The sequence below is a fragment of the Poecile atricapillus genome, chromosome 2 (assembly GCF_030490865.1).
Source record: "Poecile atricapillus isolate bPoeAtr1 chromosome 2, bPoeAtr1.hap1, whole genome shotgun sequence".
Classification (NCBI taxonomy): Eukaryota; Metazoa; Chordata; class Aves; order Passeriformes; family Paridae; genus Poecile; species Poecile atricapillus.
Genome location: NC_081250.1, coordinates 100,561,819 through 100,574,531, shown reverse-complemented (window position 1 = coordinate 100,574,531; position 12,713 = coordinate 100,561,819). Strand labels below are relative to the sequence as shown.

General features: G+C 39.4%; 1 protein-coding gene across 3 annotated transcripts; it reads left to right on the top strand.

Moving 5' to 3' along the window:
* Window positions 1–814: 814 nt before the first annotated feature.
* Window positions 815–5,390, top strand: MC5R (melanocortin 5 receptor). 3 transcript variants are annotated; one of them, XM_058833540.1, is made up of 2 exons: window positions 815–1,055; window positions 1,906–5,390. In XM_058833540.1, the coding sequence occupies exon 2, from the start codon at window positions 1,992–1,994 to the stop codon at window positions 2,967–2,969; it is 978 nt and encodes a 325-aa protein (XP_058689523.1). In that variant the 5' UTR covers window positions 815–1,055; window positions 1,906–1,991; the 3' UTR covers window positions 2,970–5,390. The 3 variants fall into 3 exon arrangements, with proteins under 3 accessions (XP_058689523.1, XP_058689522.1, XP_058689524.1); XM_058833539.1 differs by having other exon boundaries at window positions 815–1,063; XM_058833541.1 differs by lacking the exon at window positions 815–1,055 and having other exon boundaries at window positions 1,910–2,135; window positions 2,222–5,390.
* The last annotated feature ends 7,323 nt before the right edge of the window (window positions 5,391–12,713 follow it).

Below are 12,713 nucleotides of genomic sequence, written 5' to 3'. Positions count from 1 at the left end.
GTTTAGGGCAAATTAGGAAGGAAAATTCTAAATGGGGATTTCCCCAGGGAAATGCCCCTCCCCACTTCCTGGTCCGGGAAAAGAGGAAAAAAAATTTTTTTGGAGAGAAGTGGAAAAAGCTGTTTATTTAACAGAAATTGAGTAATATTAAATAATAAAACCTCTCGTTGTTCGATGGGATGGCAAATCTAGGAAGAAAAGTCCTTTTCATGTGGTGAATGGCTCGCTCAGGTTCTTATCAGTCCCTCCGGCGCTGGAAAGTGCCGAGGCCCAGGCCCCGGTGGGCCACAGGCGTGAGCTCCCGGGGTTTGGCTGGGTGTTCAGTCCAGAGCAGGCTTGCACAGATCCAAGAAAAGGAGAAAACAAAGATCCAGCGAACTCCTCTGCCTCAGCTAGCTAAAACTAACTAAAAACCAGAGAGAAGCTCTGTCCCGCTGTCTGTCCGTGCTGCAGACAACACAGTCCAGGAGCGAGATGTGTGGGAGTGATGTTTTTCTTTAACACAAACTGCAGCTTCTTCTTCCCCCTCTCTTGCTCTCAAAGCCAGTCTTAAAGGTGCAGAACTTAATATATAACATAAACCAGATGATTGGGGATACCAGTATCATAAAGTCACCCCAGGACAGAAGGAAAGGAGCATGTCCAATACACTTCCCCCTCTAACGTTATAGAAAGCTCATAATGAATTTCAGATCAGTCCCTGTTCAGTTAGAAAGAGAGGAGAAGGCCACTAGATGGTGGTAAAAACCCAAGCCTTTGCTATGAAATCTGTGGAAAGAGAAGTCCAGAGGGGCAAAGAAGGGGAGGAGGAGCCACAGTTTGAGTACTGAAGTCATTATTGCTTGGAGTCTATAAAAAGGCAGTTGCACAGTAAGTAATTTATACGTGGTCAGCTTTGACTCTATGGATTTACTAATTCTTTTCCCTCTATTTTTTTTTCATCTTTTGCCACCAAGGAGTCCCCAGCCCCAGATGTCAGGGGGGCTGAAACTTCGGCTCTACAGAGGAAACGTTGCAGACGATGAAGAGGAAAAGCAGCTGAAGGAGCAGCTCTGGTAAATAGGTACAGTTAATTTTTGATTGAAAATACGAAGTGGCTTTTAAAACTGAAAATTGTTTAGCATGATATGCTTTGAATTTTATTTGCAACAAGTCACTGACAATCAGCTCTACATGTTCCCTTTGTTAAAAATGACTTAAAACTTTCCCTAAATATTGTCACTACCAGAAAACTATTGAATAAAATATTCTTACTTTGGAAGAGAAAACTACTTTTACAGGAATTCTATCCATAACAGTTCTGTCACCTTAGCATATCCTGAACTGCATGGATTTGGTTAGGTGTTTAATACCATGCTTTTAAATAAGCATGTTAATACTGTACAGATAAGCTGTTTATAATACAGTTCATGCCAAATTAAATGTACAAAGGTCAGGAAAGCATTTAAATATTTTACTGAAAATGTTCAATTCTTTATTGTGTCAATAATAGAAACTTCTTTATATTGTATTCAAGTGAGCAGTTTCTGCTGGACTTAATACAACATCCTCCTGCATTTCTGGGGTCTGGGACCCAGAAATCTGGGTCTGGGAAAACTGTTTTTCATTTGTTTTTTCAGCAGAATTTCCAGGACATTCTGGGGAAGTATTCCAGGGAACCAGACAGAATAAACAAAACTATGACTGAAGAAAGTATGCATGAATCTTTTCATCAGGTTGTGATTTTAATTTCCCAGTAAGGATAGATAGAAAATCTCTGAGCTAACCAAAGTTTAGTTTAGAATCAGTGCAGGAATGTGGTGGAAGAGGTGGGACATGTACAAGCCAAATTAAATAGAAATGGCTGGTATTAATGTTGTCAGCTTCTGCTTGTAATCTTCATGCTGTGTATTTATATTTTTTTAGGCAGGATCTTCTGCTTTTTGGAAAATGCATTTACCACACTCCTTGGCAAGCCCTTCAGAAGGAACAGAACGTGTTAGCTCCCAGAGATGAACACGTCCTCTCAATTCTATGTTTCTGAACTAAACCTGAGTGCCTTCAGTAGCAACTTTACTGTGCCTACTGCAAAGAGCAAGTCTTCGCCATGTGAGCAAGTGGTCATCGCAGCCGAGGTGTTCCTAGCTCTGGGCATTGTAAGCCTCCTTGAAAACATCTTAGTTATATGTGCAATAGTTAAGAACAAGAACTTGCACTCACCCATGTATTTTTTTGTTTGCAGTTTAGCAGTGGCTGATATGCTGGTTAGTGTGTCTAATGCTTGGGAGACCATAACCATATACCTAATAAACAATAGACACATCATTATGGAAGATGCCTTTGTCCGTCATATAGACAATGTCTTTGATTCCATGATCTGCATATCTGTGGTGGCTTCCATGTGCAGTTTGCTGGCTATAGCAGTAGACAGATATATCACTATCTTCTATGCCCTGCGTTATCACAACATCATGACAGTGAAAAGATCAGGGCTTATTATTGCATGCATCTGGACCTTTTGCACAGGCTGTGGCATTATCTTCATCCTTTATTATGAATCAACTTATGTGGTCATTTGTCTCATCACTATGTTTTTTACCATGTTGTTCCTCATGGTCTCACTGTACATCCATATGTTCCTCCTGGCTCGTACTCATGTGAAGAAAATTGCTGCTTTGCCTGGGTACAACTCTGTCCATCAAAGAACCAGCATGAAAGGAGCCATCACTCTGACTATGCTTCTCGGCATCTTCATTATTTGCTGGGCTCCATTCTTCCTTCATCTCATCCTGATGATCTCCTGCCCTCAAAACCTCTACTGTGTTTGCTTCATGTCTCACTTCAACATGTACCTCATTCTCATCATGTGCAACTCGGTGATCGACCCCTTGATCTACGCCTTTCGTAGCCAGGAAATGAGGAAGACCTTCAAAGAGATAATTTGTTGCTATAGCCTGAGAATGCTCTGTGGGTTATCAAACAAGTATTAAGATAACAAAAGCAAACCAGGGAAGAGAATGGTAAGGCAACATCTTCCTGCATCCTGTAATTCTGGTGAAATGCCTATGGAACATTCAGCTCTCATGATTCCCACAGCAATCAGAAACCCTTTATTAATGCATGATTTTACATTTCTTTCCCTCCACACACCTCTCTCATGCTGGTGGTTGGAGCTACTCAGTGCATCTGTATTACGGGGATAAAGAATATTTTGAATCTCATTTACTCTATTGAAGATTGGAATTTAGAAGAGGATTATACAGGCAAAACCTTATTTTTATTTCTGCTAAATGCAATGAGTGATTTCTGTCATGTGAATGAACCCACCAGCCTCTCAAATGTGTGCCTCTTTTGCTGTTTGTCTTTCTAGACAAAAAAACCCAAACCAAACCAGAACAAACCAAACCAAACCAAACCAACCAACCAAAAAACCCATCCTCTCTCTAGATAAAAACAAGCATGGCTTATTTTGATGCCCAGAATTAATATGGAGTGTTCCTTCTGAAGACATAAAATTAGAGCAGGAGCTCCAATGATCAAGCTCCACATACTTTGGTCAGCAGTTTTGATCATTATACATGTACATATCAGCAGTCTTGTATTCCAGTCATGACTGTTACTGTCAGAAAACACGTACAGTGTAAGAAGCCAATGTTACCATGACATTTGCCAGGCTGGATTAAGCACTTTGTCATATATGACTAAATGTGTTCAAATCACTGTGAAGCAAGATGTACCACAGGTGGATTTTAAGGCTGAATATGAAGATTGAGCTCATTCTATTTTGTCTGTTTTCTTTATTTGCCAGGGCTAGGGAAGCAAAGGGAACACCGCCTGTAGATATTTGTGCAATGTTTTGTGGAGATGGAAAGACTGAGTGAATGGCTGCCTTTTTATAGACATTAGAAAGGCCTTTTGGCTGAGAAGAGCTTGTCTTACTGTAGATTGGGTTTTTCAAGTTGGGAGAGACATAACAAGTTTGATAATCACAAGGCATGGTGGGCAATGGCAAAAAAAGGATTTCAAAACATTAGGCACATGTAGCTATAACAGAGTCCTGACTTTTGCTCCCCAAACAAACAGTTTTCCTCTTAATTGAGAGGATTCTAGGCTGAAACCCCCATGCCTTTTGTGTGAGTAGCTTGCATCTAGTCATGCTTTCATGACTATGTTCTGCAACAGCTATGTAATGTGCAAAATACTGGGCTTACAAAAGAGGGAGGAAGTGCAACTGTGGTGTTTCTTAATGACCATGAATGGTGCATATCTTGTACTGTGATTTAAGTTAAGAAAAGATTTCAAGTGGTGGTAAGCTACTGACTAGATATATCTGAATATATCTTGAAAAAACAAGCCCTTCATTCTGAAATCTGGAAGAATAATGCTTGCTACACTAGGTTTACACATGCTGTAAAACTGTTGTTTATCAATAGAAGGTTTATGTTTTATTCCATGAGTGTTAGGTTATACTTTCAAGGTGAAAGTCCTGACTGGGTTTTAGGAATTTTTTTTGCCATAAGGGTGGTCAAATATATGAACAAGCAATCGTTGTGCAAAATCCATCTTAGAGATATTTAGAACTTGACTGGACATGGCCCTGAAAAATCTGTGCTAAATTGAAAGCTGACTCTAACTTTGAAACTGGCCCTGCTTTGAACCACTAGGAGCAGATTACTTCCACATCTGTCTTATTCAGTGATTCTATGACACAGTTTGCATATTATGATAAAATTATATTTTTCCCCTCCTAATTTTATCTTTTGTGTAAAAGAGCCCTGGAAAATATTCCCCTCCACACACTTAGAGCCTACTTTGTGTCTTCATTTACTTAGGAGGTTTCTGACAGGAGAAGTAAGGCATACCTTTAGCACCAGAGTTATAAATTTTGTCTGTTTAAAATTTACTATTCCTCCAACTCACATATAGCTCCCTCTGACATGAGTGGGAATGTTATTCTCTTTGGAGATACCTTATTATGCTGGCTGATATACTGGTTATATCAATGAGCTAGGGACTGGAGTCTTCCTTCAGCTATATCTGAAAATGGGATTTCAGAGAATGTTGGTGGTGAGTAGTGAGAATCTTGCCTTGTTTCAGTCCATCTCTTAATCCTATCCATAAATACCCTCTAAATGTCGGCTCTTGCAACTATGAATGTAAATGACAAAAGGAGACAGTCCAACTGCATAGTGAAAGGCATCAGCTGATGTAAATAAATCATTAAATCTTCACTGGGTATTGCAAATAAGACAGTTTTGTACATAACTGTAAATCAACTAAGGGGAAACCAAAACTGTAATAGCTTTAGGTATTTTATTGAATTGCATATTACCCTTTTTCTGTTTTGTTTCAAGTCTGTTTGATGTATAAACACAGACATATGAAGAAACTATTAAACTGGATTGCTGGAAACCCACACTTCTCTGGTTATTCATTGTAGCATTTCTGCTACATTATTCATAGAGGGAATATTGCATTACAGATGTTCATGTCTCATTTAAACAGATGCCTTCTTAAGAAACATTCAGAATGAGAGTTACTACAGTGTGTTTATATTCATACCTATGTTCCCCTTAGTGTCAGCATCACATCCTCATTATAAGCTTTACAGGTGGGGAGCTGAAACAACTTGAAAGTGAAATGAAAGTATTTTTGAAAGAGACTAGAACATTTCCTGCACAACATGCTGTTTACACTCTGGAAATGAATATAAAGTACATATCTCTGGGACACCATGACAAGCTTTAATATGTTTCTTTCTCTGGTTTAGCTGCAGAAAAAAGGAACATTTAGCATACTGTCACTTCTGTCGGAGCCTGGAAAACACTAAGTATTGTGACAGACTGGGACAAGTCAGCACTGTGTAAGCAGGAAATCTGTTGTCACAGGACAGTCATGAAAAATTAGTTGCTAGACTGTCCTTGCACCATGTCCCTGTAGTTAATGACACCAATCTCGCTTATCCAGCCAGTCATTTACAGTTTACTTTTAGTCACTGGAAAAAAAAGCTCAAATCACACTATTTCTGCCCCAACTAATTTCTATTACCCACTGCTGCTTTGATGACAGAACACTTCACTGCTTCTAACTCGTGTGTCACAATTTAAATGTTCTTAATAAGCAAGTATTCTGATCTCCCTCCTGTTGCAGGTGGGAAAAACTTCTATAAAGTCAGCTGCATTTTAAGCAGATTAGTAGCAGGGGGAATGTTAAAAGAAAAAGTCTGAATCTTGTCTGCATGCCAAGGCCAAGATAAGGTTCTAGGAAGTACTAGTTTCCCAAAGAGCCTTAGCATCTCCTGTAACACAAATGATTATTATAACAGGATAGAGCAAAGAAGTTGCTTATGGTCCTGGGCTCCCTGATCCTACATCCAAATGGGCACAAATCTGTCACAAAAAGCTCTAATTACTGCGTACCAGTGCTGCTGAGTCTAGGCTGGGAGGGGTGGTTGTTTTCAGCTCTACAGTCTATAGGTCTTGCACCCTTCATGCAACCAGTGTCTAGCAGTCCCCTAATGTAGTGTGGAACCCTTCTGAGAGTGGGTTGCACATTCATTCCCAGTGCTTAGGCTTATCCCCTCAGAAAACTTTCTCAGAATGTCTCTCTGGAGACTCGAGTAGCATTTTTTGTGAATCCTGTGCAAATAAGTGCAGAAACCACAGGAATTTCCTGCACACACAAACATTAAGAAGGCAGAAAAGCTTCAAAACCTTTGGGAAAACAACTCAGCTCCCTCACACAGTCTGCTTTCTGAAATCTTCAAGAACTCTGCTTTATGCAAAGTCTTGTTCCAGATTCTCCTGCCTATTTTTCAGTAAATGCTTCTTCTGTTGCCCATCAGCTTCTTGCACAGAAGATCAATTCTTGGTGAGTACTGCTGCGTTCAGGAATTCCAAAGGACGGTCCCAGTCTTCAGCTGTGTTGGCTTTCATGTATGGTGACCTTCCTGTTAGTCAGGGTGGGTGAAGATTTGGGAATATGGATGTGGAAGTAGGGATCCTCACATGAGGGACAGAAAGTCATGCAGGCTATGGTGGAGCTGCCTGCATAAGACTCTCTTCTAGTTTATCTCCAGGTGAGATGTTCTCCCTCTTTTTCTAATCTTATCCTGTGATACAACATGAGCTGTGGGTATCTTGGATCCACCTGTTCTTCATACAGGACATAAGAGGTGTATGTGTCTACACTTACATACATGTCTACATCAGTTCTTACTCCCAAATATAAAGTACAATCAACAGAGGAAATGTATGTGAGAATGTAGAATTCCTTTTTCTCTAATATTTCTGATCTTTGTTGTTTATGTTACACTGCTTTCCAATCTGCTGCATTTCTCATGTATTTCCTCTACGTGTGAACAAACTATCAACAGTCAGAATCTGAAGTAGAAAAAATAAACAACTCAAGTACTTTTTGCATCTTGAGGTTTTGAAAATTACAGCAGATCACTGTGACACAATGGAGTTCCCCTAGCACCAGTTAAACTAAAGATCTAGTACATTTGTTAAATTCTTATGGTCCCTAAGCATTATAGCCACAACAGTTTCTTTTTGAGCAGCTTGCTTAAAAAAGCCCTAGGAATGCATCTCCGGCTGTGCTGAGCAAGGAGTGCAGGATTCTCATCAAAACAAAGGGCATCTCTTTAGGGACATTAGGTAAAGTCTGGACTTGTGTCTGATTATCCTCTGGAATACCAGCAGAGCTCCCACCAAGCTATGGTTTAGGGACTTCTTGGGCAGGAGGTTATATTTACAGATTTGTGACTGATAGGTCTAAATGGATGTGTCATACAAATTTACCTAACCACTCTTGGATCTCTTTATTTTAATCTGCAATGCCTTGTTTCACAACTTAGATATGTTGTGTGGAAAAATTATTTTTTTTCTCTTATAAAACATCTACTTGTAAGTTTTCTTCAATGCCCTAAAGTCCTTATGTTGCAAAGAAAAGAAATAATTAGTCCCCATGTTGTAAAGAAAAGAAATAACTAGTCCCCATTCATTTCCCCTGTGACATTCATTATCCTACTCCTTTATATTCTTCTATAAATTTTATCTTTGCCAGCTAAGAATCCTGGCCCATTTAATCTCTACTGGTATCTTCATACCTTGTTGTCATTATGTTGTTTTCCTAGACCTATTATATTGTTTTTGGCTCAAAGGGGACCAGATAAGCAAATGATAATCCAGATCTAGATGAAAACTACATTTCCACAGTGCCAGATGCTGCTGTCTGTTTTGCTGTCTGTACTGTATGTAAGAATATACCTTCATTTAGTACAACACACTCCATAATTTGGAAAATTTCAAGATCTCTAAAATGCTCATAGAAACAAAGCTCTCTGTTCTCTAAATAAGCTTTCATTTTTGATGGTAAGGACATGCAAAACTTATGTTAAAAAAACATTGCTTAGGGGTGTTTCTGGCTTTCCAGGACCAAGTATATGCCTTGGCCATGCCCTATCTCCTCTAGCAGAACTCATCTGCTGGACACAGCTTTCATTTCCCTACCTCTGATGGGATGGAAGCCTGGCCACAGAAGGGCCTTGTGTCCCAGCCATGCTCTGCATGGCTGAGCACCAGGGATCCCAAGTTCAGACACAAACTTCTCCTGGAAGCTCATCATTTCCTTGAGAAGGGTGGTAAGGATGTAATTTGCACAGCTATCTCCAGATGGTGATTCATCACTCCCCTCCTTTCAATTAGGCTTGTTTTACACCTGATTAAAGCACGATGAGAAATGGAATGATCAGCTTTGTATGCTGGCTCCAGATGATTTGCAAAGGCATCAAATGAACTTTTTCGATGCTCTGTTGTATAAATGCCTTAATTAACACTGACAGAACAAAAACCCACAAAGAAAATGGGATTAATTTTTCTCTTTAGTTTGCCAGTTTTTAACAGGACACAATTGCTTTTGGCAGGCAATAAGTAAAGTTGCCCATTAATTAGCTTTTTCATTGTTATTTTTCACAGAAATTTTGTGCCTCCTTCACCTACCCTGAAAATATGACCTTAGGAGTAACTATCATCTTTGTATTAAACATTTTCTTTGTTCTGAACTTCCTTCTGAAAAGCTTTGCATGGCTTTTGATTTAGAATGGAAGCCCCTGAAATTCCATATACCCACAGTTCATAGTGCTGGGATAGCCTTACATAGTATTATTACATACAATTATTTCTGCTTCAGAAGTTCCTTGTGCTTTTTAAAGTCAGGGGAATCTGTCCAGGATATTCTTACATTCAAAGAATAGCAGGAAAGATCCCTCTACTTTAACCTTGTTTTAAATATATAGCAACATCGTGATTAGTAGTGCCAACATTGACATAAGCTCACAGTCACTTCACTGAAACGAAAAGTAGCTCTGTCACAAAAGCTTTTCCTGGAGAATATGAAGAGCCCTGGCTATAAAAAGGAAAGGACATTCCTGCTCTCTGCTCACAGAATGGTGGATAAAGTGGTGGAGCTTGGGCAAGTGAGAATTTTAAATCTGTGTTAAGTTCACACCTGACTCTTACAAAAGATGAAGATAAATGGCCTTTTCCTACTGTGAGGACTAGGCTGCATTAAAAAAATGTCCTGGTACACATACTTGTGTCAAATTCAGTTTTAGAGGAGTAGAATCAGTGAGTTGCTGGAAACTTGTGCAAGACCCTCACCAGGTGTGACTGAATCCCATTCCACTGAAGTGTCTTGTAAGACATCTTCTCCCCACAAAGCCATATAGTAGGAATTCAGGATATGGTACCTCTCAAGCTCCTTCTCCTTCAGAAAGAAAAACAACAACATTTTAAGCATTAGTGGAAAATCAGTGTGTCATTAAAGAAATTAATTTTGTATGTTCCTCAGACCAAGAACCCATCTTGGTGGGTCCCCAGGAAAGATCCAGTGCTGTGGCTGGGGGTCTCTGCAAAGTAACATCACACAGAATCCGCTTAAGTCACTTGGAAAAGGATAGTTAAACCCTTGACTTCTCTTGGTCTAAAGTGCTCTGCTTGATACTCATAGTTTGCAAAGCAGGTGCTTGAATAGTCTTCTTTTCAAATGGCCAAGAAAAGAGATAAATCACTTGAATTTCAAGTGCAGTTCCAGTGACAGTTCATGTCCCTGCATAAAGTGCATAAAAAATGAAGAGGTAGGAGGTAAATCCTTGAATGAAATCCAAGTTTTCCATCTCACAGTGAATCTGCTAAATATTCAGGTTTTCACATTGGAAAGGGACATTGGTGCGGCCACCTCTGAATCTGGAGGTGGATTTTTGAAGGAATGCCTTATGAAGAAAAATATGGAATTTGTTGTGTAGTCTGATGGTTCAGTTACACTCCGGAAAGTTGAACAGTCCCATTGGTGAAACACGAGGAGAAACATATTTTTTTACTAATTTTGACTGAAGTAATTTTTCAGATGGCATCTGTAGTCTGTGGGCTCTTGGTGCTCCTGCTGTCCAGAGCAGAGGTGCTCAGCTTCCGGAAAACTGGAAGGTGCAAGGATTTTAGGTAAAAGGTGAATTTACAGGTGAATTTACAGGTGAATTTACAGGTGAATTTATGCTCCCAGCTCCTCATGCAGCTCCTTGGATTTTGCCTGGTGTTACCAGTCATGTGCAATTAGTAACCAGACTTAGCCATGGCCTTTTAAGCAATACATTGTAAACTCTTATTTAGAGTGGGGGGTATTGAAAATATGTCCAGCTTAATTAGAAGGGAATGGAAAAGGGGAAAGCCACCCTAGAGCTACCTTATGGTAGACAGCCCTGGCATTCAGACAAGCAGGAGATCAAAGGCCTGTTGCACAATGTAATGAGTAAATAGATGACAAACACAACATTATCTCTGGTGGACCTTTAGAGGGGAAGGCAGGCAATACGAGGAACACTGTGTGTATTTCAGATGACCTTTTCTTGAAAATGTCAGTTAGAAGACTGTACTGAATTTTTAAAGAGGGAAATAAATAACTGGACTGAATAATGAACGGTTTAATTCTGAGGGAAGAACCAAAGGGAAGATGCAGGGAGGCTGGGCACCCGGCACTGCACATACTTTAAAACTTGGTTGAATTAATAATGGCCAGTGTAGTTGCCAGTGTTTTTGGTGCTGGGTAAAAACAAAAGCATCTAATGACATGAATAGGGCTAACAATAATGAAAGAAATCTGTGGTGAAGTAGCAGAGTTGATAAAGAAGAGGCCCTGTGGAGGCTGCTACCAGACCTTGTGCTAAGACCACTGCCTGCAGCAGGTGTCCCTCATCTACACTCCAGCCCTGGATGGGGATGTCCAAGTAGCCCTGGCAGTCATGCCTTTTGGAAGAGATCTACTAAGCCCTCTACATAAATAAACAGGAAGGTATTTAATCATCTTCAATTTGATTTTTGTTGTGTTTTGTTTTGCAGTTTATTTTTTTAATTATATATATATATATATATATATATATATATATATATATATATATATATATATATTTGCTCTTTCAGTTTGACTGGGTAAAACAACTTCTGACCAGAGCTAATTAGGCAGATATTTAGAGTACTGTAGCATCTCCCTTCTGAGAGTCTCAAAGTATTTTTCAAAACCCTAATGGATGAAATCTCAAACAATGGCTGCAAGATTGCTTGTGGAAGCATATCATTGTCCTGAGGGTGCAGGCATGGAGGTAAAGATGAGGTATTTTTGAAAGCAGAGCTCTAAAATAGTGATTTCATACCTCTGTGGTTAAGTAACACTTCTCTTCTTTTTCTTCTTCTAGTTTTTCAGCTATGGCTGGTTGCTTGTGAATGATATCTTTGCAACAGGCCTGAAATGTGAAAAGATCTAAAGCAGCAGCTGTGATCACTGCTTATTTGAATAAATATCACTGTTTATCTGAATAAACAAATAAATACATTGCTAAAACATAGGTTAAGGATAGGGAGTAGGACACTGTGACATTCAGAAGGTGACAGTGTGTGGAGGCTTTTTTGAACTGTCTGAGGGCAACTGCACACAAGTAATCCCTCTCACTAATGCATCCTTCATCCTCTGAAATGCTTCTACTGAGTATGACTGACCTTTGAAAACAAACCAATTACAGCCCATTTTCTTCATTAATTACTTTAAGCAGTCCCAGCTGATAGGATTTCAAGGCTTAAGGGTGTCATATTCATTGCTACTGTTAGCAATTGTCTCAGCTGTTGGGAAAGGTCAGGTTTTATTAGACTGGCATTCCTTTCCTAATAAGCCAGGCCATAGGGGAAGTACACCTTAGAAGTTGTACTTGAGGGGCTTCTGCATTTTCCTGTGGAGGTTTTAATTTAAGTGTACTTTCAACATAATATCTGCTTCCATTTAAAATACTTTTCAGACAGGGAAACTGTGTAAGGCAGAGGCAGGACAGCAAAGTACCTCTAGCCTGAAGTGACCAACATAGTTCAAGTTGACAAACTAGTGATTCTTACACTTAATAAGAATTATTAAGAACTATTATATTGAAATTATATAAGAATTTCTATAATTATATAGAACTTATATCCTATTATATAAGAAATTATATAAGAACTTCCTACCACATCCTGTAATTTGAACATTTACATCTGTCTTCTTTTAGTTTTGGCCTGTAGTGTGGGGCTGAGTAGTTCCAGAAGGAGGCATGCTCAGACTATATTTCAAGGACTTTAAAAGGATGATGGTAGTCTTGAAACATTATTTGTAGTGCAAATGCTTGGCAAAACCACAAACAAGGCAAAGGCAGAAACTTG

What these genes read in the sequence shown, in the direction of transcription:
- MC5R (XM_058833540.1), top strand. Translation starts at nt 1,992, where the DNA reads ATGAACACGTCCTCTCAATTCTATGTTTCTGAACTAAACCTGAGTGCC.